General features: G+C 56.4%; 10 protein-coding genes across 10 annotated transcripts; 6 read left to right on the top strand and 4 right to left on the bottom strand.

Moving 5' to 3' along the window:
- Positions 1 to 43: 43 nt before the first annotated feature.
- On the bottom strand, positions 44 to 4,428 carry K437DRAFT_267020 (uncharacterized protein; the record flags this gene model as incomplete). Its single annotated transcript, XM_013389406.1, has 4 exons — positions 44 to 630; positions 696 to 890; positions 963 to 1,506; positions 1,585 to 4,428. The coding sequence occupies 4 exons, from the start codon at positions 4,426 to 4,428 to the stop codon at positions 44 to 46; spliced, it is 4,170 nt and encodes a 1,389-aa protein (XP_013244860.1).
- A 165-nt stretch (positions 4,429 to 4,593) lies between these two features.
- Positions 4,594 to 5,069, top strand: K437DRAFT_45823 (uncharacterized protein). The gene has a single exon (XM_013389353.1). It carries the CDS (start codon positions 4,760 to 4,762, stop codon positions 5,000 to 5,002), a length of 243 nt encoding a protein of 80 aa, XP_013244807.1. The 5' UTR covers positions 4,594 to 4,759; the 3' UTR covers positions 5,003 to 5,069.
- A 1,647-nt stretch (positions 5,070 to 6,716) lies between these two features.
- Positions 6,717 to 7,838, top strand: K437DRAFT_254746 (uncharacterized protein; the record flags this gene model as incomplete). Its single annotated transcript, XM_013389405.1, has 2 exons — positions 6,717 to 6,830; positions 7,051 to 7,838. Coding segments are annotated over 2 exons (407 nt in total), but the record flags the coding sequence as incomplete, so codon positions are not given.
- A 1,125-nt stretch (positions 7,839 to 8,963) lies between these two features.
- Positions 8,964 to 9,741, bottom strand: K437DRAFT_45576 (uncharacterized protein). The gene has a single exon (XM_013389352.1). The coding sequence runs from the start codon at positions 9,529 to 9,531 to the stop codon at positions 9,109 to 9,111; it is 423 nt and encodes a 140-aa protein (XP_013244806.1). The 5' UTR covers positions 9,532 to 9,741; the 3' UTR covers positions 8,964 to 9,108.
- Positions 9,742 to 12,923: 3,182 nt separating this feature from the next.
- K437DRAFT_221363 (HD-domain/PDEase-like protein) lies at positions 12,924 to 13,796 on the top strand (the record flags this gene model as incomplete). The annotated part of the gene is made up of 2 exons (XM_013389404.1): positions 12,924 to 13,461; positions 13,687 to 13,796. Coding segments are annotated over 2 exons (648 nt in total), but the record flags the coding sequence as incomplete, so codon positions are not given.
- A 2,152-nt stretch (positions 13,797 to 15,948) lies between these two features.
- On the top strand, positions 15,949 to 17,963 carry K437DRAFT_254743 (WD40 repeat-like protein). The gene is made up of 6 exons (XM_013389403.1): positions 15,949 to 16,048; positions 16,122 to 16,386; positions 16,449 to 16,771; positions 16,833 to 17,123; positions 17,179 to 17,264; positions 17,330 to 17,963. Exons 1-6 carry the CDS (start codon positions 16,046 to 16,048, stop codon positions 17,868 to 17,870), a joined length of 1,509 nt encoding a protein of 502 aa, XP_013244857.1. The 5' UTR covers positions 15,949 to 16,045; the 3' UTR covers positions 17,871 to 17,963.
- Positions 17,964 to 18,029: 66 nt separating this feature from the next.
- K437DRAFT_221438 (uncharacterized protein) lies at positions 18,030 to 18,501 on the bottom strand (the record flags this gene model as incomplete). Its single annotated transcript, XM_013389402.1, has 2 exons — positions 18,030 to 18,143; positions 18,226 to 18,501. The coding sequence occupies 2 exons, from the start codon at positions 18,499 to 18,501 to the stop codon at positions 18,030 to 18,032; spliced, it is 390 nt and encodes a 129-aa protein (XP_013244856.1).
- A 1,437-nt stretch (positions 18,502 to 19,938) lies between these two features.
- On the top strand, positions 19,939 to 21,537 carry K437DRAFT_244391 (succinyl-CoA ligase subunit alpha; the record flags this gene model as incomplete). Its single annotated transcript, XM_013389401.1, has 5 exons — positions 19,939 to 20,025; positions 20,132 to 20,254; positions 20,312 to 20,486; positions 20,565 to 20,807; positions 20,871 to 21,537. The coding sequence occupies 5 exons, from the start codon at positions 19,939 to 19,941 to the stop codon at positions 21,212 to 21,214; spliced, it is 972 nt and encodes a 323-aa protein (XP_013244855.1). The 3' UTR covers positions 21,215 to 21,537.
- Positions 21,538 to 21,748: 211 nt separating this feature from the next.
- On the top strand, positions 21,749 to 23,546 carry K437DRAFT_254741 (DHH phosphoesterase). Its single transcript, XM_013389400.1, has 2 exons — positions 21,749 to 23,239; positions 23,339 to 23,546. Exons 1-2 carry the CDS (start codon positions 21,882 to 21,884, stop codon positions 23,436 to 23,438), a joined length of 1,458 nt encoding a protein of 485 aa, XP_013244854.1. The 5' UTR covers positions 21,749 to 21,881; the 3' UTR covers positions 23,439 to 23,546.
- Positions 23,547 to 23,716: 170 nt separating this feature from the next.
- Positions 23,717 to 25,988, bottom strand: K437DRAFT_267014 (uncharacterized protein; the record flags this gene model as incomplete). Its single annotated transcript, XM_013389399.1, has 2 exons — positions 23,717 to 25,817; positions 25,894 to 25,988. 2 exons carry the CDS (start codon positions 25,986 to 25,988, stop codon positions 23,717 to 23,719), a joined length of 2,196 nt encoding a protein of 731 aa, XP_013244853.1.
- Positions 25,989 to 27,283: the final 1,295 nt, after the last annotated feature.

Here is a 27,283-nt window from a genome sequence, read left to right as displayed (position 1 = left end):
TGTTCGAAACGATATTAAAAGTCCTGTATCGTTGGTGACGGCATCAAAATCCGGTGTTACAATTATCGTTATACAAGACGCCAATGTCGCCCAGACCGTCGAAGTTGCCGATCGGGAACCATCCGTGAGTGTTCTCCGTGAGACCCATGGCGCGCCAGTCGATCTGCTGGAAGCTGGGATTTTGTGTACCCTCCGTGACGGGAAGCGGCGGCGCAACAGGCGCTTCCATGGACACACCATCGTTGAACGTGCTCGTCTTTTCGCCCAAGGGCGTCAAGGAAGATAAGGTGTACCCAGTGAGTATATCATCCGTTGTGGAGGAGTCGAGCGGACCGAACGACGAGTTGGATTCAGGACGTGCAGGTGTCTGTAGTGTCTCTCTCAGGTGCGCAGGTATGTCTGCCAGTTCTGGAATTCGAGATTGCAATGCTGGTAGGATAACGCGACAACGTGAGAGGCCCAGATTGGCAAGATCCCAAGAGTAAAGCCGCAGGGCTTCGGCGAAGACGCTCATCAGGCGGAAGAATACTTGAGTAGAGAGCCGCAGAAGCTCAGGTTCTTCCATGCCGGAGAAGCCGAGGGCAAGGCGTGCGAGTAACGAGACGCAGCTTGAAAGATGGTGAGATCCGTCTGTGAAGGCACCAGCCGTCAGCGAGAGCAACACAAGCATCCAACGAGCCATGAGAAGGACCCACAATGCACCCAGAAGCCGAGGAAATCGTCCGCATCCAAGCTCTCCATAAACTCGGTCAGCATCGTCGCCGCTTGCAACGCAGCGCGATGCACTGGCATGACCCGGCAGGGATCAAAGGAATCGACGCCAGTCACACTGTCCAGGGAGGTTCGACAGAGTAAGATGAGCAGCCCAAAGTATGAGAGTACCAGTGATTCTGTGGAGGACAAAGCAGCGGTAGCTTGAGTATTCGTAGTCTGATCAAACAGAGAAATAATACAAAACTCACTGGTCCCTGGCACTTTCCAAGCTGCCCTCAGCTCCTCGTTGGCGCTATCAGGGTCTGAAGTTGGCACGTGTTCGAATACCGCACGAAGCGTGCCGGGGAGAGCGGCCTTCCAATCCTCGATCTCGACCATGTACGTCTTAACCTTTTTTGCGACGGTGAACGCGTCGCGCTCCTGCATGTAACCTCTCGCACTGTGGAATTCGCTGAGGATCTCGTCGAGGATGATGGTCAGCTTTGTGAGGCTGACAAACGTATCTCCGGGTGTGTGCTGGCCAACGCGGATCTCATAGTTCAGGTTGAACCCAAACGCTTGCAGCTCGGCGTCTTCGATGTGCTGCGCGCACGGCGAGCCGCGGCGGTGTGGCAGCGGCGTAGAAAAGTCATTCGCGTGGATCATGCTCGGCTTGCCCCAGCAGAGCGAGGACATCTTGTCGTGGATGTAGAGAGCCCACCAGACGCGAATGCGCAAATCTCGCTCATGCTTGCTGAACTTCCAGGTCGAGCAGTCAATGTGCAGGCCGAGCATGTGCGCCAGAGCATAAGCCTGCGTGAAGAGAGAAGTATCTCAGCGTAGGTCGCAAGATTAATAACATGGTGTCATGTCTTGAGAGGCGGCATTCACCTGACACAAGACTTTGTAATTGCCGCCCATGTTAAGACTTGGTCGTCCACATAGATCCGTCAGGGCAATCTGTAGCGTCAGCAAACTGGCATGTTCGAACTGCTCTTTGAGCGAGTGCAGGTCGTCCGCCCACGCCTCCTTGCCAATGCTGCGGATCGACGGCTCGTACACCGAGGCCGTTGCAAGGCTGGCGTGCGCAAGGAGCGTTGGAAGCGGAGGCTCCGGCTCCTCATCCGCTGTCATCAGAGAACTGGAGCAGGGCCCGGAGCCAGCGCCTGCGCCGAAGTCGTTAGCAGCATCGGCGGTGCTATTCGCGCGAGCATTTACATCCTGGATGGCGCAGCGATAGTCCCTGCGCTGAGTATGCGAGAGGATGGGGAAAGCAGCTGCATCGCGTGTCGCGTACAGCTCCATGAGATGCTTTCTACGCCCCTTGATGGCCGCCTTGAACTTATCGTAGCCATCCTGGCCGATAGCCTTGCTGTTGCCCTGGTCGCCGCGGCTGTACGGGTTCTCGACAAAAGCGAAGAAGACGGCGCGCGAGGACGAGTCCTGCGTCACGCGCCGCACCTCGAGTGGCAGCAGCGGCGGCTTCGAGTTGGACGGGAAGAGCGGATCGATGCTCAGGCTCGCCAGCTTCTTGGTCTCGAATGACGAGCTCTTCTCGCCTTTCGTTGCGTGTGGCAGGGTGCGTGCTCCCACCGCTGCGGCGGCGGGAGCAGCCGCTGAATTGGCCTCGGCGCCGCCCGAGGTGGAATCTCGTTTGGAAGACGAGCCTGCAACATCATTACCTAGCGAGCCCACCACGGCGGGATCGTTACCGCCTCTTGCTGCACCCAAGCCGTCTTGCTGGCCGGCCGTGCTCTGGCGGAACGAATGCACAGCCTGTTGCAGGATCGGATCCTGCGACGAGGAGGAACCCATGACGAAAGGCGTCGGGCCGCTCTTGGTGCCTTCCATGTGGTGCGCCGCGCTGTCCGAGTGCGCCGCATCGTCCAAGTTGTCGCCCGGACCATCCTCGACTTCGTCCGCGTACTCCTCGCCGGCGATGATCTCGTTGATCAGGCCGTGGAACCGGTCATGCGCGGAGCCGCGCCCGCTGCCGGACGAAAGCGAGGCGGTGGTAATGGATGCACTGACGCTTCGTTGTCGCGCCGCAATGTGCCACCTCGATGGCTTGTCTGATGCCTTACCTTTGGTGGGGATACCAAAGCCCGACGTAGTGCGTTTCGGCGGTCTCGGATTCTCCTCATCCTCCTCATCCTCCTCTTCCTGCTGTTCCCCTTCGTCGTCGTCTTCTTCCTCCTCCTCCTCCTCTTCCCCTTCCTCCTCATCGTTACCATCGTCTTCCGCTGATTCAGCACCGGTAGCTGCAGAGGCATTCCAGTTACCGGCCCCAGCTGCGGCCTTGTTCTTGCCCTTTGCCTTGCCCTTCACCTTGCAGGCCCGCTTCGTATTGCGCAGACCAATGTCGCCAGCAGAGGGTACTTGCTTCTTGGGCGCGCGTCTGCGCTTGGTGGTCCCGCTGACAAAGGTGCATGCGCGGCCGTTGAGCCCGCAGAGGTAGCATGGCGCTTCCGGGTTGTACACGACGCAGCGGCTCTTGCGCGAACGGCAAAAGTCGCACGGTCGATTCTTGCGCGAACGGTACGGACGCACCTCCTCCAGCGACAGTCTACCCGGCGCCGTGCTCCGCACCCTCGCCGTCACCGTTGCAGCAGCCCCAGCATTCTTCTTGTCGAGGCTGGTGCTGCCGTTCGGCATGCTGCTGGGGGCGGTGTGTGCTGCAGAACTGGTAGCAAAGACTCCGTTGCCCGACCGGTGTGCTTGTTCTGCGCTCCGAAGCGACTGATGCGAGGAAGAAACTGGATGCGGCGGCGGTATGCTCGCATGCTGCGGCATTTGCATCGACGTCGGATCACCATAAGACTGCTGCGCGGAGTCGTACGAATGCGCGCGTTGATGCAGGTGTTGACCTTGCGACGCGTCCCACGAGCCTCGAAGGATCGCTTCGTGCGCCGCAGCAACAGAGACAACAGGTACGTGTGTGTGCTGGTGTCCTTGACCGTGCGCGTAGCTGCCGAGATGGTGTTGCTCGTGCACGACATGCGGCAGCCCGGCGCCAGCAGGCAGCATGGAATGACTGTATGCGGATGGAAGCATGACCGTGTGAGGGGCATGCTGATGCTGGTGCTGGGAAAAGCCACCTTGATGCGGGCCGCGAGCCGGGGGATGCATGATCGCCGCTTCTTTTGACGACGAAGGCTGGTAACCTCGTGGGGGAGATAACACGTTCTCAAGCGTAGGTCCCACAGCAGGTGAAGAACGGCGAAGTTTATGCGCTGGTGAGTATGTCAGCGACGGCAGCGGCGATGGTGCTGGAGTAGCAGCGGCGAGACGTCCGTCGCTACCGAGCAGTTGCTGCGGGAGGTCGTGAGAGTTGCGAGGGTATGTCGTCGAGCTTTCAGATTCATGGAACGATCCGTGCGCAGAGCGGAGGGAAGCAGCTGTCGGACCCCACGAGGCGGAGCTTCCGCTATTGGGGGACAGCGAATGGATGGGCGGTGGCAGTTGGTTGAGGTGGTGCAGAAGGGGAAAGTTGCCGACGCTTCCGCCGTTGTCTGCAACTCCCGCCGCAGAATCAGCGCTGCGAGCAGCTTCGTCCCAAGGATGTCGGCGCTGATGGACATGGGAAAGCGATGGTGGCCGTTGATGGTGATGAAGATGATGATGTGGATGGTGATCTGCGTGCTGCTGGAATGAATGTGGAGGAGGGTGCGGCGCCGGCAACGAGAATGGAGGCGGTGGTGGTGCGGACGCGCCGACGATGGCCCTGTGTACCATTGCCGCCCTCAGCAAGTGATCGCGCAGCTCTCTTTCCTCCCCAGGGATGGGACCCTACCCCAGCCAACTGCAGCCTAACCCTTCCTGCCCGCATATAGAAAGAGTGTGTATGCGAGCGCACTTACTGCTCCTCCAATCTGGAAAGTGGAATCCCCCAATCCCGGTCTGGCGACTTGGCTGTGGCCCGAATCTTTGGTCCAATATGTGTGCAGGATACCTATGTATGAATCCACTTGCAGTCTCGTTCCACACACAGTGACCGCACAGCAGCTAATTACATTCACGCGAGCCTGGTTCTCGTAACCCTCACAGTGACAGCGTCTCCATTTCCATGGCAGGGACGATGAAACTTGCATTTTCATGCGAACCCATCCCAATCTCCTCAAACTGGCTGAAAGCGCTGCCTTACGCGACGCCACGTACACGTTCCTTACTCTCTTTCTCTTTCTCTGGTCTCCAGGCCGTTCCTCTCGCTCTCGGAACACGTGACATGCAGGTGCGCGCCGTGAGCCGTGCAGGGGTTGACTGCGACAAAAACCCCGAGTACATGTCGCCAGGCACCCTCGTGCGCTAGCAACAGGAGCGATGTGGTCAAGCCAGCCGCAAACAGAGTGCGGCCAGCCAGCAATCTGCCACTAGGACAACGTTGGAAATTGGTTCAGACACGCAGTGATCTTCTCCATAGCGACTCCGCCCTTCCCACTCTTTTGTACCTAGATAATCAGATATGCTCACTCCAAACAGCCACGCGAGCGACAAAAATTATGTACGTACATGCTTCTGCGAAGTGTCAGCCCTGGTGCGTCCGTCGGCAAAACTGTCCGCGTGCGAGCGGAGCGTCGAGCTGCTTTGCGGACGGGCGACGAAGCGCGAGGAGGATGCATCGACTATCGAGGCAGACAGGGCCTGGCAGTGGCAGGGGCGAGGAGTGGTTGAAGGGAAGTCCAAAAGGAGTAGAGCACTTCCCCGTCGGCCAAAACCGTGAGGCGCGTGGCAGCAGGAACTAGGGTCCAGGTTGGCTCACGTACTTTCTAGTTTCCACACGCGCTTCTCGCTGGATCAATTTGTCCAATTTCTCCACTCATCAAGCGCTCATGCTTGCCAAACTTTCACACGCTCTCCACTCTCTTCTGTGTGTCGGGCTCGCACCGCGGACCCGTGTATCTTTTGCAGACTGTCGGCCCCTCCGTATGATAGAGGCTGGTTATTCGAGCTCCATTCTCGCCTGTCGCCTACTGCAGTGCTTATAAACTCCTTCGAGTTCCCCATCATTTTAGATCGAACCTTCTTTCGCACTCAGCTTTCCTGGCTGTTTGGATCTTTTGGTGGTCAAAGCAGGGTATCATCGTCTTCATCCTTTCATCAAGAGCTCACAATAGCTCCTGACCACTGTGTCGCAAACTCATCTATGCAGACCGCAGCGCAATGGGGCCATCGCTCGCTCCCATCCCACGATCTCCAATGAAGCGGCACTGGCGACGCTCTCTCCCCTTCAATCTCACCTCCTACATTTGAAGTTGCTTTGCTGACTCTGGCGACCGCGGCCTAGTCAGCTTTGCATTGCCAGCGCCGGAAATGCCAGCGTATGCGTGGGATGGTCAACTAACTCGAAACAGCGCCACTCGAATGCTGCTCCAACTTGTCCACATTGTCGTAGATCCTCTGTCGTGGCGAGTTGTTCCTGTTTCCGCCTGCGCAAGTCAATTCGCTTCTCATGGATCATCGTACATACATGCACATAATTGGAGACTGGAGAGTGGAGCGCAAAGTCTTAACTTCACATTGCTCCATTCCAATCGTCGGACCCTTTTCCGGGAGCTCCGCTGGCATGTTCTCTCTTGCCATGTAGCAAGATGACGAGAATACCGAAAAGTGACCTGGCACCTGCCATTCACACGCCTGCCACGTCGAGAAGTCAGGCGTTAGTAGTCAGTGTTTCGGCCCTCAACAAGTCACCTACTTTCAGGCGTCATTGCTGTGCTGCGACATACTACGACTCCCAAGACCTCCTTCACCACCTTGGCACCCGCCCCATCACCAGCGCGAAGTCCTCCGTTGCAGCACAGCAATGGTTGCTCGACGTGGGTGACGTGTGTCTCATCAAATGCCCCTCGTGTGCAGTCTTCACTCCTCACCACAGCGCTTTCGCGGCCATCAGTCCCATCCGATTCTTCGTCGACTTGCTTCGGTGTAGGTAATATCCAGCTTGAGATGGAAGAGAAGGGCCGCGGACTCTTACGATTCATGAACTTGGGTGCTCCAGGCTGCCTGCGTTGCATCATTGCAGCTCATGAAACTGTGTCACCAAGTTAGCTCCCAGCTGCGTGAGCGTAGGGCAGTCGGGGCCGTCTCTCCGCGGTGTTGCTTCATCCTCGTCCGTCCTTCTCGGCTTTTCAGTGCGACTGTGCGTGCGAGCAACCTTGTCAGTGATCGCAAGGACAGACCATCAACGAGCGCGTCTTTTTTCCAGAGTCCACACTCAGCGGAGAAGGTGGAAACTGGAAAGCAACGCAGATAGCTCTCCCACGTCTGTTCAGCGCCAAAACATTTGGGGAAAGTAGTGCGGTTTTTGAACTCCTTTGACATCTCGCCCTTTCTCGACCACACATGCGCCATACTTACATACATGTACCTCCTTGGTGCTCCGCTGTCCATCCTGGAATACTTGTGTGAGCGACTCTGCGAGACCGGAATCTCCCGGCGCGTCACATGTTCAGATCCGCCTTGACCAATTCATAGCAGGACCTAAGGTTGCCACGCGTGAGTGTGGCACGTCTTGGCGCGTCTCTCGTGTCCGCTATGGATATGAGCGTGGGGTTGCGGGCAGCATGTGTGGTCGGGATTTTGCGGACACAACTGTTGCTGACAGCTTTATGAAAGAGCAGTGGCTTTATGTATTGCTTGACCTTTATTGAGTACGACAAGGCTGTGGATCCTTGCCGCATTGATGAAAGGAATCGACGTGAATATTAAAATACATTTTCAGCCTCAGACTTTTATTACAAGTCGGTAGCACTTCCTGACCAGAGTCGATGAGGGCTAGGACCTTCACTATAGTCGGTTCTTGAGTGCCAGCTTGAGCCGTCTTAGACTGGACTTGGGTGGACTGGGATAACTAGTTTAATGAAGTCTCTCATCGCATCATCTCGCTGCCAACGTGTAGTCTCTGGTGTGTAAATGGAATGGTTAATGCTCAACGGACTTTATTTCACAAATACCAGTTTGAGACGGAGGTGAAGGCTTTGAAGTGCTGATTGATGTGAAGATCCGCAGAAGGTTGCGCTGTGAACCAGGCAGTCACAACAGGGAACCGTGTCATAACCCACCCACATGTAGAAAGTCAGGCCTCGGATTCGAAAAAATGACCAAGACAATTGTTCTTCTTTCCTTGCCAAAGCTTCCAACGCACCCTGGCTAGCTCCAGTTCCTCCAGAGTCTTGGCCGAAAATCTAATCCCGGCCCATATCTTGAGCATAAGCATATAACGTTTTCGTCATGTTTGAGGTTGCCTGACGCTCTGAGCGGCCAATAGACCTCTAGTACTAGCCTGCGCATTAGCGTGGCCTTGATGACATTGACTCACCGTGGTCAGGCGTCGAGCAATTTGGACTTTCGGACACTGTGATTTTTGCTCACATAAAGTACAGGTTGGGACAGCACGTACGAGATAGCTGTCCTAAGCATGGTGTGAGCTGTTGCAATACGGACATGCCGCTGTGGATCCCGTCGGAATTGCTAGATTCTGCGTTGCCAGAAGGTGGAACTCACTAATTTCTTTTACCTTTCTTTACCCCGCAGGTAACACTCCTTCAGCCTGTTGCAATGCCCGGTGTGTGTACGTATATATATATGACCAACTAGCCACCATCCGCAACCCCCAACCCGCAAGCCACTTGCTTGCCTCAGATTTTAAGTGCGACTTGCACAGCGTTCACGGTCAACATTTAACCCATTGATTCATCGTTCCTGCATCTATAAGTTCATGCAGTCATTCTCTCAGGCGTTCGCTTCTATGCTCTTCATTCTGGTCAGTGGTCACTTCCTGGGGAAGGCCTTGGATATTGGCATCCTCTAATCCTGTTTCACAATCCAGAGCGCACTTGCACTTTAGGCCTTAAGCATCAAAGCACCTCAATATCGACACGTCAGGATTATTACATACGCTATATGCACATACTATATACATAGTTGCAAACGTCCATATGAACTGTGGATGCAGTCAGGTTCCACAGTGGTTTCATGTCTCTGCCGGTTCATTACCGCACTCCACGGCACCTCAGGCTTGTCGCTCATAGACTTTCACCACTGTAGTGTCGGGACCAAGGGCTGTCGCAGGCTGTCCGTGGGCTGCCGACCTTCCTTGTTGGGAAGGCTGGTGCAAGAGGCGTGAGCCGCTGGGAAACGGGAAAACGGTGGACAAAACGATGGAACTGGTTTGTCGTGTGGCTTGTCTTGAAAATTCCGCGTTTCTTCCAATGTCACATATGAATGTTTCGGAATGGAAGTAAATGTGGTGACAGAGCAGTCCTCCCAGGTACTACCAGCACTCTGTGCCACTCGTACGCCCGAGATACCGGCACAGTGCACTCACGTACTGCAGTTGCGTCTGTTCGTCTCACATTCGCGCCCAGAAAACTCTGAAAATGCCTCTTCGAGACGCCCCGGCCCATGAGAGGGACATCAAAAATGCCCGTAGAAGTGAGTATGTGATAGTTTGTCAGTTGACCAAACGTCAAGCACGGGCAGGTACAGGCAGCCATTGCCTTTCAGAGTTTGGGCTTGGCATTGCCGGCCACCTCGGGAGGCCATCTCCCTATAGAGCAGCAGGAGAGCTTTCCACGGTGACACAAGAAGCCACATCGATGGAGGGAACGATGGAAGGCGGAAGGGATGGATTGATGAAGCAATCAATGAAGCGATGAGCAGAGGCAAACAGCCACCACAGGCCACAACCGCAGCCAAAACGACCAGTGTATGAGAGACGAAGACATTGCCACAGCCAAAAAAGCCATCCACGAATATCGAACTACGGTGAAAAGATGAGGCAATGAAGGGATGAACAAGGAACAAGAAGGGCCTGCCAAAGTGCCATGGGCATCTCATGAATCGTTAAGGCCCGCGACTCAAACGGCAAAGTGGTCAAGCAGGACGTCAGCCACACGTTGGTATCCTCTTCTCGTCAACATCGATTCGCTGATTTATCATTGACGATCGAAGGCCTCATTCAGGATGACTGAGACTCATTCGTCGACCTTCGAGTGATGAGACTCGATGGGTCAGAGGCTGTCGGAACGTCAAATAGGCAAGACGTCGAGCCGCTCCGAGTTTCCAAGCTGTGAGCTACTGCATGTAGCACCTAGGCCGCTGTGCAAGGTGCAATAAGCCAGCTCATCATATCCCCCCCTCCCCTGAGCTCCAGTAAACACTTCCCTCTTGTACAGGCTCCTGGGCCTTGGACTGTGGAACCCTGGCATCCTTCCGCAATCGAATCGCACCCCAGAGGTGTTCTGATGTGTATATCGGCATGGTGACTGGTGCGGATAAGGCCCTTGGCAGCCTATGCGTTACAACTCGTTTCTTTGCTGCTCTGCCATCAATCATCTTAAACATAATTTGCATGAACCTTTCATGGTTCACTTCCACACACAAGTCCCAAGTCCACCAACTCCCCCAAGCACGAAGCTCGTACAACGTTCATCAACGCATGGCTGCGTTGGGCGAGCCGTCAAGCCAAGTGAAGCCAGCCAGGCTGCAGCCTACACCAACAGCCAAGGACTGGTAAGATTCAACTGGAGAGGCGACAGCCTAGGGTAGCCGAGAGTGCTCTGTATACACTCAAGGAGAGTTCTTAAGGAAAGCCAATCACATCACTACCACATTGTCTCCGCTCTGATCCATGTAAGGGAAGGCGAGCAAACGCTGCAACTGGCGACAGCAGTCCAACTCAACGAGCAAAGCTATTCCAACACGACATCAACGGCCCCACTTTTTTGCTGCCACTGTTTCTTTGGAGGTTGCAAGTCGGCTTGCATGGATGCTTTTTATGTTGCAGCGTTACCGAAGTGCATGGCACCATTTAACTCTTCAAGTAGAGGAGAAGTGATCTCCTGGGATCAGGATCGGGGGCGGCAGCCATCAGCAAGGCTAGGCAATACCCACTGAGAGAGGCTGTTTCAGAGCTCGCCAGAGGCTTGCAAGTTGTGGCACTCCAATCGATTCAAAACCTTGTTGCAGTGAGGATGCTTCGATAGCCTATTTTTGGCAGAGGGAAGTTCATCTTTCCATCGAGAATCATTCTGTCGATTCGAGCGCTCTTTGCCCATCCTTCGAGTCCTTTCATGGTCATCATCGGACTGACTGGACTCGTCGCCATCGTCACTACCAACTCATCCAGCCACATTGGCTGTTCAAGAGGGGCTACGTGTAGAGGCGTTGCTGACCCAATGGATGACCTGCGAGCTCGCATCCAGACGTCACGAAAGATGAAGCGGGCAGGCCTCTTTCGAAGCGGTAGCGACGATCGAATCAGCTCACTGTTCAGGACCTCGCCCTCCTCATCTCGCATGCCGTCGAGGGAGCGATATCAAAGCGGCCTCCAGAGCAATGGGAAAGGTCCTGCATACGACCATCACCATCATCATCAATCCGTACCATCACAATCCTCATCATCCGTGACCGCAGGTAGCGTCTCTCCCCCCTCATCAGCTTTCGCGTGGTCTGCCAGCGGCTCTCCCCTTTCTTCGCCCACTTTGCCAACAATGGCTTCGAGCACGACGACGAGCGGCGGCAACCCGTTCACGCACATGCTGCACGCAACACGCAGCCGCGTTCACCGATCCTTCAGTCGTTCATCAGGCGTAACTGCTGAGGCGCAATTGCAGGCCCAGGCACAAGCTCAAGGACACGGCCCTGGGCAAGTGCAGGTAGAGAACACACGGAGGGGTAGTGGGAGCAGTGCATCGATCCGCACGGACAGCACCATCGGCCTTGCGTCGTCCTCTTCGCATGGTACATTGAAGGCAAGAATGAGTGGTTCTGCGAATGGAAATGCGGCCAGCGGTGTCGCTTGTAGCTCGCCATCCGGCGGTGCATTGGATGCAGTTACCGGTGCAGCCAGGCGAGTACCAGCTGTGCCGGCTGGGACCGTGCCAAGGGCTGCTGCAGATCATCTCAGGGCTACGCCCCCGCTGCCATTCGACTGGCCCGCTTGCGAAGGCGGCATTCCTTCACCAAAGAGCACAGTCGCCAGCCGCTTAACGACGAACAGACGGCCCACTGCCGATGGCTTGCATGCACCTGCGGCGCAGTTGACACCATCCGCTTTGCCTGCCGGGACCAGCGACAGCAAAACTCTGCGCCCACGACTACCCCTCATGCGCCCATTGACAGCAGACGCGGCGCTGCCCTCGGCGAACGTGTCAGCCACAACGGCAGCACATCGCCTGCATCAAGAGCGGGTCAAGCAGCAAGACGGCGAGAACCTGCTGTCCGACAAGAATCGCAGGCGCTGCTTTGGCTCTTCAGCCGATCGGACACTCAGCCTCCGCTCCGAACTCGAGTCGTACAGCATGGTGCAGGCGTGTCGATCACCAAGACATTCCACCTCAACGCCATCGGCAAGCGCTGCTTCTGCACCGCAACTCGCCCCCAGAGGAGTGAACGTAGAGCAACTGCCGGCGCAACTTGAGGCGATCCACCTTGAGCTCAAAGCTACTGCTGCGACTGCTGCCTCTGATGATGCAGCCGGGTATTTCTCCGCTATTGCTCTCCGGTGTCCAGTGGCTTCAGCTCCCCTGTCGCCTCGGCAACAGACGCCGTCATCTTTCAAGTATGACGACACTTTATTCGCGTCTGCGAGAGATGCATCCGTATCTGCACCAACATCGGCCTCTGCGCTTCCTCCGGGCGTCGCCTTTGGTAGTTGTACTCTTCACGCTCACAGCGGCAGCATCGGCGCGCGTTCGAAGACCAAGCGACCTTTGATTGGTAGTGTGAGCGGCTGCAAAACGCGACGGCAGCTCATCACGCTGCTGGAGCAGTGGGACTTTGAGCCGGAGGAGCTCAGCGAAGCGGACCTGGTCAGCGCGTGCACTTTGATCTTCGAAGCGGTGCTCAACCTGCCCGCATCGGTCGAGGCTGCCATCAAGGATAATGCGGTTGGCGAGTGTTCATCAACGTCGTCGTCGTCGCCGCTAGAAACACTCGGGCTGGCACTTGGCATCTCGCTGTCCTCCGTGCGCCCGTTCATCGGTAGCATCGTCCATCTCTACGACCCTAGCAATGCGTACCACAACTTTGTACATGCCGCGGACGTACTGCAGGCACTATTCTTCTTCCTCACCGAAATTGGTGCGGTGCCGCCGCTTCGGCATCTACTATCTTCTGGCGATCTGGACGCTCATCGCAGATCAACGATCGTCGCCGGCACTGCCTTGTCAGCATCAGTCTCAGCACCGTTCTCTGCGAACACTGCTGACTGGGATGCGGCCAACTCGCCGCTTCAACCTGCTGACACACTTGCGCTACTCTTCGCTGCTATCGGCCATGATGCCGGCCATGTCGGGCTGAGCAATGCGTTTCTCGTTAACGCCAACACGGTCATCTCTCAGGCATTCGATAGAAAGAGCCCGTTGGAGAACTATCACGCGCTTCTGCTCGAAGAGTGCATGATCAAGCATGGATTCGAGCGAGTTCTGTGGGAGCAGATGCCTGGCGCTGGCGCTAGGAAGCGGACTTCGTTTGGCCAGCTCATACGTTCATGCATCCTGTCGACAGATATGGCGCTGCACTTCAACTACGTCTCTGCAGTCGAAACGCTTCAGCAGCGCGTCGCCATTGGAGATGCTGCGGCTGTGCGACGTCTGCCGCGTGACGATATCACTCTTCTTTGCTGCGCTATGCTGAAATGCTCCGACATTTGCAACCCGGCTCGTACACTTGCCATCGGACGGCAGTGGTCCGTCAACTTACGCCGGGAGTGGGCGAGGCAGATGGATCTAGAGGTATCCTGCGGATTGCCTGTCACCGTTGGCTGTTCGGTGGCAACGTCGCGCAATGGGGCGAAGAAAATCAGCAACAGCAGCAGTGACAAGAAGATCGTCGAGGTGCAAGGTTCTGCTCTGGCTTGTCAGACGCACAACGCGACTTCAATGGTCCGCCGCACTTCTGCGGCGCAGACCATCGCTTCTGCCGGCGGAGGCGGTGGAAGCAGCGTATCGATGAGCGATCCTGTGAATGCTTGCTGTGGCAACCTTTCAGTGGATCTGATAGCAGAGGAAGAGTCGCTGGCAAAGGGCCAAATCTGCTTCGTCGATCTCTTTGTTCTGCCTTTATTTGAAAGCATGGCTAGCATTCTGCCTTGTGAGTGATGTCATGCTCTATGCGATGACTTCGCCTTTCGCCTGTGCTGAAATGCTTTTTTCGACCTTCAGCTTTCGAGCGTTTGAGCCGCATTACCCGGACCCATCACGCGTCTTGGAAAGATCGACTTGCCACTTTAGAGGCACTGCTTGTAGGGGCCGCACCAATGTCAGGAGTACCGATAGCCATTACGGGCACGCTAGAGCAGGAGAGACAGCGCGTCGGGAGTATCTTCGTACCTTCTGTCGATGCCGGAGAAATCGACCAGATGACAGCTATTGCCCTCGTCCATGCCCATGCCCATGCCGCCATCCAAGCTGCTTTTGCGTCATCCCTGAACACTACAGAGACCCTAGAAGCGCTCTGGGGCGACGACGAGGCCGCGTTCACTCCAAACTTTTCTTTTATTTCGGCCAGTCGAAAGTCATCCGTCTGTACACTGCCATGTGCAAGTGATCTAACAGGGCCGAACGCACGTTGCCAGGCATCTGCCGTCGCCGTCTCCTTCGACCTGGCTCACCCAGCTTCAGCGGTGTCAAGGCCTGTTTCCCTCGCTTCCCTCTCCACGCACGAGTCGTCCACCTCGCAGGCTTCAATTCCTGGTACCATCTTCTCGACTGGCTCCGCTATTTCGACGGCCGCGGCCAGCTCGGTCGCGACGTTTTCCGATGGCACACCTGCCATTCAAACCCGCGACGGGCTCTTTCCTGTGCTTGGAATTTCCATGAGCAAAGGCAAGAGCAGCGGCCATACCGACTTGACGACCACGAAAACGCAGTGGAAGGTACCTGCTAGCCTGACACCGAGGGAGTCCTCTATCGAATTCCACGGCATGGGATCGCTGGTCCTGCTATCAGGTCTGCCCGGACCATCTTTGGACATTGGCCAAGAACAGACCCTAGCGGATATAAAGGCGCGTGAAAGGCGCAGCGGCAGTGCTGGTGCTAGTGCCCCGACGTTCCGTCGCTTTAGCGCGGTCTCTCTGCTGGGCAGGCACCCCTTGCTCAAGCGCGCCTCAACGAGTACGGTTGGACAAGAGCGACGACCGAGCGCGACAAGCAGTCTCTCGCACCTCGCTATGTCATCGGGTCAGTTCGGAATTCGCAGAGGATCTTTTCCTTGGCTGTACGGCAGCAGCGTCTCTATCGCACGGTAACGCCTCCGCCACCGACAACGCGTAATGAACTCGCATCCCGGTGTGCGCACGTCGACGTTTGATGTACATTGTTCCTCTGCAGCGCATCTGCTACTGCCTTTCGCACTACTCCTAGCTTTTCGAAATGGCTCGCTTTCCCTTCTCTTGCATAATTTTGGGCGCATGTGGTAATCGTAATTTGCAATCGCATGATCTGAATCACTGCCTGCTGTACATTCTCGCGAGATCTCCGCGACTCTGCTTTGTCTTTTGCTCGAAAGCACATCGACGATAGCCATGACAGTTAGAGCGACGCGCCCAAGGCCAGATGCTCTCCATGACATGGATCCCTCACTAGTGCATGTTTTATACATCTAAGTCACCCAAAAGAACTTGTACGAGCCCAGGTGTACCTCCTGCTAGCAGACACAGCTGTGAGGCGACCGGCGCAATCGATGAAGGAGTCAAGGATGACTTACCACTAAAGGAGGCCGCATACTTCAGGATTCGACAGTCCCATTGGATCTGGCCGAGGGAAGCATCGTGGGCCATGCGTCTGGACTCCTTGTGCCTTCCCCTTGCATGTCACGAGCCCATTCTCTATGATGGAGGATGGGCGTGAGGAATGAGACCTGCTCCAAATGGGTCACCTGTTCGACCAAATCAGCTGGATCCAACCAATCGAATGGTCCCAGTCGTTCGAGAGGGCGGCTAACATCATTGACGACACCGATGAACCCTGAAACTATGAGCTATCTTCGCTCCTTAGCAGCCTGTATACAGCGACGACCGACCGACCGACCGACCGACCGAAGAAGAGAATAGAACTACCTTCGTGACTTCCGGCTTGTTTTAAACTTTGTGCTTGAAATTGTGGAAAAGAAACTCGTTTCTCAGAAAAGAAAGAAATATTTAGAGTGGCGGGACTCGGAACGCACTCCAGTCGAAAAAAAGTGGCCGACCAAATGCTCATGATCGAATGTTGAGGGAGCCTCCTATATATGCAGTGATCTCGATCTCGGTCACGACTCTGCAGCACCGTAACTGGAAGCGTATCTTCTTATCGGGCTGGGCGACTTTGTACAGAAGCTGTGCTGCGAAGCTGTAATACGGACAGTCACGATGGTGAGTGATGGAAGTTAAAGTCTTGTGGCGCGATTAATCCATCGGAACTGAAAGGGATGGACGGTTGCACCAGAAAATCACGGCGCTCTCGCGATCCCTGGACAACCACCTTCCGGGCAGGTCGGGCGATGCGACACCCGTATCACGCAATCTGGACCCGGCTTTGCATCCTTTCTCCAAGCCGCGAGAGTACACAAGAGCGCTCAATGCTGCAAAAGTGGATCGCATGTTCGCCAAGCCGTTCGTGGCCTCGCTGGAGGGACACGTCGATGGCGTGTACTCGCTCGCAAAGGATCCGGAGCGATTAGGTGTCATTGCTAGTGGTAGCGGCGATGGAGGTGAGCCATGGCATCTCAAAATGCTCTATTCGTTCATGCTGATGCTTTCGCCGTGGCTCCAGAGATCAAGCTGTGGAATCTGCCTTCACAATCATGTCTGCATACATATACAAAGGCACATAAGGGTATCATCCAATCACTCTCCATGTCACCATCCTCCACCTCTTCGCAGACATTCGGCCGACATCTTTTAAGCTGTTCGACAGATCGCACAGTCAAGATGTGGAATGCGGACCCGCACCCAGATCATACCGGATGGGCGGGCGATGCCGCAAACTCGGATGATGATGAAGACGATGATGAGGGTGCGGACGCCACTGCTGCTGGGCAAGCGAAACGTGGAGGGCTCTTAAGCTATCAAGTGGCGGAGAAGAAGGCAATACAAGTGAGTATCTGGCCAGCTGCTTTTTAATGCGTTTCGCTGACACGCTCTCCACTTCATGGAGCCTCTGGCACTGTACGCCGGCAAAGCCGCATTCAACTCGGTCTCGCACCACTACGGCAAGCAACAATTCGCATCAGCATCGTCAGTGATACAAATCTGGGACCTGAATCGATCAGGAAGTTCTGGGACCGGGCAAGAGGCGCTCAATACGATCACATGGGGCTCTGAGACGATCAATGTCGTGAAGTTCAACGCCAGCGAAAGAGATGTACTAGCGAGCGCAGGAAGCGATAGGAGCGTAGTACTCTACGACTTGAGAGCTGCCAAGCCATTGACGAAACTCTTCATGACTGTGAGTTTCTCATGCCCGATTCGATAAGCCTGAGGCTGACATATTGCTTTAACAGATGCGAGCAAACGACATCTCCTGGTCGCCGATCGAGCCCACTGTCTTTGCGTTGGCAAGCGAAGATCACAACGTCTACACATTTGAGTGCGTATTCTTGCCTCTAGGACTCTGTCGTTGTGCCGTTTTGACAGGATCTCCCTCCCTTCCAGCATGCGTAACATGGCCTCAGCCACCCAAATCTACAAGGACCACGTTGCGGCGGTCATGTCAGTCGACTGGGCACCGACCGGCCAAGAGCTTGTCTCCGCGTCGTACGATCGTACTTTGCGACTGTGGGAGTACGGTCGCGGCGCGCACTCGCGCGACGTCTACCACACCAAGCGCATGCAGCGCATCTTCTCCGCTGCGTACAGCCTCGATGCGCGTTATGTCCTCTCCGGCTCGGACGATGGTAATGTGCGAATATGGAAGGCACGCGCGAGTGAGAAGATCGGCATTCTCAGCGGGCGCGAGATGGCTGCGAAAGAGTACCGGGAGAGCCTGCAGAAGAAGTGGAGCCACACGGGTGACGTCAAGCGCGTATCGAGCAGCCGAAACGTGCCGAAACCGATCAAGGCTGCGCAGCAGCTCAAGCGGACCATGCTCGAAGCAGAGAGAGTCAAGGAGGAGAGGCGGCGCAAGCACACCAAGACGGGCAACGCGAAACCCAAAGCTGCGAGGAAGGCGGCTGTACTGGCTCAAAAGGAATAGATCTCGCGCGTGCCCTGGTCCGCATTTGTCCGCCCTCGCTTGCATCCATTGTATCATACTCAGCAAGCATCCTCTTAGCAATGAAGATGTACATCCTCAGGCTCTTTCCCGGTTCATGCATATGCTACAGCGGTGTTGGACAAACTCCAAATACACGAGTTAAATCTGACCCTTGTCCCTTATCTCTTGGATCTCTATAGCGGTGAGAAAGCGGCCTCCAGGACCTCTTGGCCTTCTCATTGCATGCTTATGCCGCGATTCGTGCGCGTATGGCTGTGTCTACGTCGTGAGCACGACGGGGAATGGGAAGGAGTCAGCAGTGTTGCACCATTTCAATACGAAGACGAAGACACACCTTGCCAAGATCGGCGCCAGCGCCGCTGGCCTGTGAAGCGTGCCAAGCCGCCAATTTGGCCTCGTTGATCCTCTCCCTCGCGGCTCTGCGCTTCAATATACGTGCGTACTGCTTTGCGTTGACGTACAGTGGCTCATCATCGGAGGCCGTGAGTGGAGGGGCTGGAGCTTGTAGCACTCCGTTGCGAAGGGGATCGTCGAGAAAGAGCGATGCGCCTTCCCTACAAGTCGCAGGGCCGGGTGCGCTTTCGCCAACCCATGCATTCGCTTGCTCCATCACAGTTCGCTGCGTAGCCTCAGAGTCTGGGGAGCACAGCTGACTCAACCCTTCCCCGGCTGCGGGGCGCGCCCGCTTTGAGTTGCTGTAGCTGTCAAACTGGCCATCGTCTTGAAGGCGCCGCTTGTGAGCCGCCGTTGGCATTGAAACATCCGACAACGCGCCGCCAATAGGCACACTTTCATCCATGTATTTTTGCGGGCGTGTGCCTTCATTATTGTTGCTCAAGTACCCCTGGAGCTCTTCTCTGGCGGCAAGATAGGAGGGGGTGGGCGGACCAGCGTCATCTAATATTCTTTGAGCTCCATAGTCTCTCTGTAAGCCAGGTGCGTGGCTCTGCAATCCCGGCAGAGTAGGTAGCTGCAATTCGACAGACAGAATCGCACTCCCCAAAGGGTTCCCAGTGGTAGGCTGCCAGGTGTAAGGCGAGGCAGCGCCCGCTGCTGCGGAAGGTATGGTGTGGTTATAACCATGAGAATGAGAAAGAAAGAGAGCGGGGTGCGACTGTGAGGTTGTCTGATAGACTGGTACCGCCACTGCACCTCCTTCTTGCGCATAATGAGCTGGCAGGCCTTGACGGCTTGGTGTCCCCATCGTCCCTGGGATGAACGGCAGCGGCGGACCGGCCATGCTTGGCTGCTGATGATTGCGGGGCTCCATGGAAGTACATTCGCCTGTTGACAAATTCGTTATGAGCCTTCCATCTTGGACGTCGGTTACCTGCTAACTGGTGAGTCCTGCGGTCACAGGGTGACTCAATCAGAGCATTCCATGTCTTCCAAGGACCTGTTGCCTGACGCGAATTGGCAACGAGTCCATCGATAACATCGATGTCTTGCATTCGGATGAGCAAGAGTACGCTGTTGCGATCGCGATTTTATTTTTTGCGGGCTACAGCGGAATTGTGAAGAAGTCCTGGCCTTGGCATGGATATTCCCGGAGTTCCTGCGAACCCCGGGGTATTGTCGCCAAGGCCACTCATAATTGAACTAATGAGAAAAAGAATTTCGGGCCTATTTGATTTTGACGCACTTTCCTGTGCAACCCTAGAGGTTTTGGGCCATGCCTTTTGTGTGCGGCTTTAAGGAGAGCTTGCTAGTGAGAAACGCAGCGAAGCATCTCCCAACCCAACTCCGCCATTGCCGAACATCGTCGTTTCATAAGGTCACCATCTTTCAAACCTTTTAAGCTTCCGGCTTCACCTCTCGTCAAGCCAACAATAGCTGTAGGCTGGGAGTTCTACGAAGAGGGAAGAAGAGGGTCACTCTGTTTACTCGATTAGATAAGTAGGCACAGATACTATCAAATGCCATGATCCTGCAAGAATGCCTGCGCCGGCCATTCCTCGCAGCACGAGCGTCGCTGCCAAGCTCTTACTGTGGCCATGACTGGTCAAGCGGCCCTCGTGCAATCAGCGAGGGACATCCGCAGAGGAGGATGGTAGCGACATATAGAGATACAATTCCAAATCTAGCTACTACATCTGACGCGAGGATCCTCGTGCAAGGCTTCACAGGAAAGGCAGTGCGTGTGCAGACAGTGGTCGCAGTTCCGATAGTGCTGGCCATTAGATTGGTCGATATCTGGCTGACCGTTCATGTGATATGATAATAATGACATGCGTGTACAGTCCACCTTTCACTCCCAGCTCTCGATCGATGTGGGTACAAATGTTGTTGGAGGTACAAGCCCCAAAGCAGGCAAGGACAACAAGAAGCATCTGGGTCAACCCATTTTCAAGACTGTTCGAGAGGTTCGTGTCTTCTTTTAACTGATTGAATACAGGAACGCATACTGACCTTAAACACAGCTGCGTGCCTCTTCCAAGGCGAAACGGCAGTTGGGCAAAATAGATGCCGCATCGGTCTTTGTGCCTCCGGCACTGGCTGCCGACGCAGTTCTCGAAGCGATTGAAGAGGAGATTCCGCTCATCGTCGCAGTAGCAGAAGGTATTCCTATTCGTGACCAGATGCGAATCCATGCAGGTACGTGCATAGCCTGACTGGTTCATAATACCATGATCGTAAACGATTAATTTCGAGGCTCTTGTAATTGGTGTACAGCTTTGCATTCTCAGTCAAAATCAAGGTACCTCGGAGCGAACAGCCCGGGCTACACGAATGCAATCGCTGGCGTACGAATGGGCATCGCCCCGGCGGCAGCAGCGCAAAAGGGGCGGGTCGGCATCGCGGCGCGAAGCGGTACGCTTAGCTACGAAGCTACCGGTGCGACGTCCGACCTGGGTCTTGGACAGAGCTACGTGCTGGGTGTTGGCGGTGACTACTATCCAGGCACGCGCATGGATGGTGAGTGTCACACTGTGCGGAGCGTCGGCTCCACTCGCTGATGTGCTTGTGCTGCTGTTACAGAGGCACTCGAATTTTTCCTGAACGACCCTCAGACAGACGGTATTATTCTGATTGGCGAAGTGGGAGGCAGCATGGAGGAAGAGGCTGCCGAGCTGTTGAGCACACTATCAAATGACTCCGCCCGCACCCCGAAGCCAATCGTAGGCTTCATCGCTGGCACCAACATCCCTCCCGGCCGCGCGTACGGGCATTCGGGCGCGATCTGGCGCGAAGGGGAAATCGCTGGCGGCGACCCGAGAGAGAAGATCAAGCATTGGGAGCGAGCTGGGATCATGTTGGCGCCAAGCGTTGCAGACACAGCTGAGGTCGTGCTCGAGCAGCTCAAAGCGATCGGCAAGGCGTAAGAGGCATCGAGCGAACATGCTCTGATGCTTGTGCCTGTTTTTGTGCTCGTGTGACTGTTTCTTCAGGACGTACGCGTGCTCTACAATTGCTATTTATATTAAAACGACGGGGACGAACAGTGCCACGCAAACCTTGGGATGGAATTGCGGCTAGACGTGACAGCAGAGCCAAAGGCATTAAGCTGCGCCGCTTCATCCCCTGGGAGCTTGTGCAGCTTGCAACCCTTGCTAGCGCTTTGTACACTGCCTGCGAACCGACGAGTTGTTCCTAAGCTTCCGGCATTTTCTGCAAGCACGTCTTCTCATTGCCGTATGGTCCCTTGGTGAGCAATCCCACGGCCTGACGTCCAAAAGGCTTGGAGCAAGCGAGCAGCCCTATATCCCGTTGCTTGGCCTACAAACTGAGACCGCGCCAGTGCCTGCCTGCCCCGGATCTCCTCGCTCGTTGGTTGCCTCTTAGTCCTCTCCTGTAATGGCTTACATATATGTGTATTATCAGAGTGTGCTCGATTAGACGTTCCTTGTGCGTTTAACCCCTCTCTCTCCCTCTAGCGTGTAAACATCACCCACATCCACAAACAACTCTCTGCTGCTTTTTTCAAGCACGGCGGTGATGCCGATGGTCTCAAACTGCTCGTGCACATAGAGCTCCACCCTCCAACCAGACATGCGAGGCTCGATTGGCGGGCTCATCTGCGTCGGCCTCGCCTGCAACGCCGCCCTCGTCGCGGCGGCGACCGAGCCTGCCTTCGTCGATCAAGCTGCCCACCAGCAGCTCGCGTTTCAAGTGTCCTCGTCCTCGTCGCCATCTTCAAAGGTCTATACAGAAGACTACTGGGCGGCGGAAGAGGGGGTCGGACATTTTTCAGAATGGAGCAAGGCGCAGAAACGCCGATTCATCGATGTCGTTCGCAGCGGCGACGATGCTGCCATTGCTAACTGGACCGTCGTCATGGGCAACGAGGGCGGCGATCTGGACAGCATGGCCTCTGCACTCGCTTGGTCGTACCATCTAGACCATATTCACACCGAAAACTTTGATCATGATCGCGCCACGACCGTTGCACTGCTACAGACACCAGAGGATGCGCTCGACCTGCGACCTGAGAACAAGCTTGCATTGTCCAACTCGAACATGTCGCCTGGTCACCGCGACTTGCTGACCATCGATGAGCTTCCCATGTCTGCCGAGGATCTGTCAAAAAAGATCAAGGGCATCGTCATCGTCGACCACCCGCTGCCGTTGAGTGTCTGGAGAGGCGCCAAAGTGCTCAGCATCTTCGACCACCATATCGACCGGGGCGTGGCGCAGGATGCGACTCCTCGCATCTTTGAGCGCACCGCGAGTTGTAGCACCATCGTCGCTCGGACGCTTTTGAATGAGCGTGAAAAAATGGGCAAAGGAAAGGAGTACCACGTGCCGCACGAGATGCTTGAGCTGATCCTCGCGGCCATCGCGCTGGACTCGGACGCCCTGTCTACCGCCCGTTCCATGCCGTCAGACGTTGAGACTGCGTCACGACTGCTGCACCTGTCGCGTTGGAAGGACCAGAAGCTGCAGAAGGTCATGGCAAGGCTGGACGAGCAGATGTCGAAGGCAAAGAAGTCGCTTGACGACCTCAGCGTCCGCGACCTGCTGCGTCGCGACTGGAAAGGCGACCTCGTCCATACGCCAGAGGGCAAGCCGGACATCCATCTCGGTTTCGCATCGATCCCCATCTCGCTCGATGACCAGATCGAGCGGACGCTGCACCAGCGCATCACATCGTGGTTCGATATCGAGAGCCAGTGGACAAACGAGATTGGCGCCGACGTCAGCGTCGCACTCACCTCGTTCAAGGCCCGCGATCCGGACACGGGCAAGAAGGCCAAGCGGCGCCAGATCGTCCTGTCTGTGCGCAGCGACAAGAACATCGATGAGCAGCAGGCGGACGAACTATTCGAGGCGATCAAGAAGACCGTCGAAAGCCATCCCGTTCTTGAAGTCGACCCATGGCCTAAAGCGAATCAGCTGGCCCGCAGACAGTGAGTTTGCACTTGCAAGGCTGTGCCTTTATTTCGCCCTCTCCAAGACAGCCCTGACTCTTCCTTTCTGCTACGTTGAACGTGGGTTCGCCCCAATAGAATGGTCTGGGAACACAGTGTCGCTGCAGGCGGCCGCAAGCTCGTCCGCCCGATCATCGAGGACGCAGTGGGGCGCTGGGGGCTGTCGGCGCACGACTGAAGAACGTATTAAGTTCAAGGACAATGTAACTGTATTTTTGAACGCCTTGGGTCGCCCAGAGACCTGTAACACATCATCAAGACGAGGGGGCGGGTTCACAAAGCGAATGAATTTTTATGCTTTCATCGAAAATGCTTGGGTAAACGATGCATCGTTGTGACTGTGCTGAGCAGTTGCAAGTTTACAAAATGTGCGTTGCGCTGTGATGCGTGCAGAACGTGGAGGGTGCGTAGTGCACAATAACATATCTCTATCCTCGTCTCGTATTATCTCGTGGGTCAAGCCCAGATGCGAGCCATGCGATCCTCGTACCACTCCTGCGCTGGACCTCTGCGCGTTCCCTTCCGCCAGCTCTCATCGAGGCCAATGTACAGCGGCGCCGGCACTGGCGCTGGCGCGTGCGCACGATCGGGTACGGCTGCCACGACATTCTCGTCGCCGGCGGTGCGCAAGAGTTGCGCGTCTGGAAATGCCTGCAGCAACTTGCGCGCGGCGCTGGGCCAGGCGCGGACGACGAGCTGCTCGAGCCGCTTGCAATTCGTCTCCCCATGCTGCTGCTGCTGGCCCATCGTATGGGGGACCGCAACGAGGGGAGGTGGACCAAAGTGTGCGTCGTCGCTGGTGTTTCCGCCGAGCGCGGTGGCGGCGGCGGTGAGGTGTTGCAGGTGGTGAGGCAGCGGCGGCGCTGCGTGCGGCCAATAGCGCAGGAGCTGGACTGCAGAGACAAAGTTGGCGAAGTCGGATTCCCACTGCCTTCGGATGGGCGACGTGATGCGCGCTTTGTGGGCTCCTTCATCATCATCGTCATCGTCGTATTCTTCTTCCTCGTCCCAAGCCTCGGCGGCGGCACGCCTGCTGACCCAGCGGAGCGTGAGATGTTGACAGCGCGGGAGGGTTGTGCGAAGCTGCTGTGCAGTGTGCGCATCGATTCCGAACGCGAGAAGCTGCAGTTGCTCGACTGCCTGGAACGTCGGGAGCGCGAAGTAGGCCGGCGCGCACAGCTCGGTCGCCAGGCGGCACGGGAGGGCGCCATTTTTGAGGCGCGACGCGGTCCCGGCCGAGTTGAGCGCTGCGAGGCTGAACAGGTCAAGGGAGAGGTCATGGAGCGCGCCAGGTACGGCGAGGAGGATCTGCTCGAGGGCCGTCGAGAGCGGCAGCGTGTCCGCGACGGTCTGGTGCGGCAGGTATCCCTCGGCGTCGTATGCGTCCGATGCGATGTGGCCGACCTGAAGGCTGCGTACGAGCGCGCCGAGCGCCGGGTTGTGCAGCGCGAGCGTCGCACGGAGCTTGCGCAACGCCACATCGTTGCTGAGCGTGATGGCGAAGTACAGCTTGGGCCGGAAGTGGGCGAGGTGCGCGCGCGAGAGGAGCAGCACGGTAAGCGGCGAGCGCCCGCACAGCGGCGAGGCGAGCTCGCCGAGGATCCGCAGCTTAACCTCTGGGGGGAACTGTGCGGACGCCATCATGGCTGGCGTCAGGTCGTACGTGGGGAGGCGCGCAAAGATACTGCGGCTGCTCCTCCTAGAACGGCAATAGTTGATATAAGATCTACGCGCGGCCGGAGGAGCGAGCAGAGTCGCTGCTGCAGACGGGCGGCCGCGGAGTGCGGTCGGCATGTTAGTGCCGCGCGCTTCGAGGAAGGAGAGGACGGCTAGGGCGCGTCCGAGAGCGGTGATCGACGCGGCGCGAGAGAGGGGTTCGTGCCACCGCTGCTGCTCTTCTTGCTCTTCGCCATTACCAATGGCGGTAGCAGCCGCAAAGAGAGGCGAGCTAGTGCGCACTGCTGCACTGGCTTTCCAAGCGCTTTGGACGGCTGCCTGTGTGCGTCGGACGGCTGCGGCTACTGCGCCATTGCTTGCGGATAGTAGGCGGCGCAGCGAATGCAAGCTCGCGCCGTGGCCTCCTGCTTGGGTTGCTGATGCAGCTGCAAGGCGGATCTCCAGGTCGAGCTCTGCTTCCCATGCCTTGATATTGTCCTTTTCCTCGCGCTGCTGCTGCTGTAGCAGGGAGGGGACTGCGGAAGCTGCGCCAGTGCGGATGCTGGTGGCGCGCAGGGCGGCTCGGCACGCCTGGTCCGCGACGAGGAGCAAGGGCAGCGCAAGGAGGAAAGAGAGCACGAGGAGGACGGGCGAAGCACGCGAATTGTCGACTGCTGGCATATAGAACAGTGCAAGGAAGTGCACCGGCCGGCGCGCGGCGCGTTGGACTGTGGAGGACGCCAAGGACTCGCAGCAGCTGCTGCTGTTTGAAGAGGAGGGGTAGGAGGCGCCGGAGATGGCGAGCAGGGCCGCGGGCAGCGCGAGGGCTGCTGCTGCTGATTGCGTTGCTGGGTGGTGCAGCGACACACTTTCCGAGGCGAATCGGATGCGCTGCGTTGCACTAGCTCAGAGCAATTTGGGCCCTCTGGATCCAGCAGTGGCAGACGCGATCGAGGACCGCCCTGAGTTTTGCTTACCTGTTTTCTTGACGCATACCAGCTGCGGCAGGCTCACCGTACCGGCTCGAGAAACGCAGGAAATCCAATTCGGTTGGAACCGAACCGGGTGCCATGCAATGCGTACGATGAGTGTATGTGGATGGCGTGTCGGCCCCGATACGGGTGGCTTGGCGGGTGCTGTGGTGCAGTGAATGGCTGTATGGAAGCGGATCGATGGTGCCCACTCTGCGATGGAGAAGGTGGTGGTGGAGATGATGGTGGTTGCGGCGGTGAAGATGGTCGCACAGTCCAAGATCCATTCACTCCCTCCACCTCTCGGTTTGCATTGGTATCGATATTGATATCCTTGCGATGAGGATAGGGACCGGGGGGTGGATGTAGTACGTGACCACACGGCAGTGCAGCCAGCTTGTAGACTGGCGCAGTGCCTTACCTATCGGAGCTTCCGACAGCTTGCTTCCCAATACAACAGCAAGTGCCAGACCGGGCCAGACCCGGTCCAGCGGGGGGCACAATCAGATTCTATCATCGCATGACGCTCTCTCTAGCAGTTTGTACGTCTTCCACGGAAGGTGGGTGGATATGCATGTCGGAAGGCCTGCTTGACACGAGGTGGTTGCTGCTGGTTATATTGCATGTCAATCGAGCTTCGAACGTGTTATGGTCGTTGGATGCAAATGGATTCGTCGTCATGTATGTTCATCGCCGATGCGTTGGGTCGACCACAGACCAAAGCCGGCCCCTGCCCATCACGTCGCGTGCTACGGCCCGCCGGCTCCAACTTCGGGTCGCGGTGAATCTGATGAGCGCAGCTATGTACTACCTAGCTGTCAGGATGACCCCCAGCTGAGCGCGAGTTGGGCCAGGGACGACCAAAACACACGGGAAGCGACAGTCCAATCCGTATCTGCCAGCTTTGTTACCCAGAGACCCGTCTCAAAATGGGGATGGACCCATTGATGGCTTGAGGTGTTGGGATGCTTTATGGAGCCCAGGCCCCAAGGGAAGACGATGGGTACTGTTGATGGAAGGGAAGAGCCGCGGGCTGATGGCTTGACACCACATGCCTGACTCTGAAAGGTTGACGACGTCATCGGTGTCATCCATCGACTCGCACATCTTCCGTCTTCTTTCTTATCTTTTTTTTTGCTGAGAAACAGACCCTGGCTGGATGGGCACCCGTCCCCCACCTCCTTCTCTCCTTATCTGATTCTTTGTTCTGCCCCATCAATTTGTAAATACAAGAAAAAAGAGTCAAAATGCGGCTGGGTACTCGATGGTAATCTCGATCATTCTGATGACTGATGCACATCGCTGCTCGCTCGACATTGGTATAGATGACGCTTCGCTAACGTCCTTGTATCACGCAGATGGAACATTCAGATGGCTCTCCTTGCAACCTGTCCCT

Source organism: Tilletiaria anomala, assembly GCF_000711695.1.
Source record: "Tilletiaria anomala UBC 951 chromosome Unknown K437scaffold_15, whole genome shotgun sequence".
Lineage (NCBI taxonomy): Eukaryota > Fungi > Basidiomycota > Exobasidiomycetes > Georgefischeriales > Tilletiariaceae > Tilletiaria > Tilletiaria anomala.
Note: the sequence above shows the minus strand (reverse complement) of the source record. Positions and strands in the feature narration are given on the sequence as shown.

Excerpts from the sequence above, each read along its gene's own strand:
- K437DRAFT_45576 (XM_013389352.1), bottom strand. The coding sequence starts at position 9,531 with ATGAGATGCCCATGGCACTTTGGCAGGCCCTTCTTGTTCCTTGTTCAT.
- K437DRAFT_45823 (XM_013389353.1), top strand. The coding sequence starts at position 4,760 with ATGGCAGGGACGATGAAACTTGCATTTTCATGCGAACCCATCCCAATC.
- K437DRAFT_254741 (XM_013389400.1), top strand. The coding sequence starts at position 21,882 with ATGCGAGGCTCGATTGGCGGGCTCATCTGCGTCGGCCTCGCCTGCAAC. Across the intron at positions 23,240-23,338 it reads AATCAGCTGGCCCGCAGACA|AATGGTCTGGGAACACAGTG; the intron begins GTGAGTTTGCAC and ends TCGCCCCAATAG.
- K437DRAFT_254743 (XM_013389403.1), top strand. Across the intron at positions 16,772-16,832 it reads CGGAGAAGAAGGCAATACAA|CCTCTGGCACTGTACGCCGG; the intron begins GTGAGTATCTGG and ends CACTTCATGGAG. Across the intron at positions 17,124-17,178 it reads TGACGAAACTCTTCATGACT|ATGCGAGCAAACGACATCTC; the intron begins GTGAGTTTCTCA and ends TTGCTTTAACAG.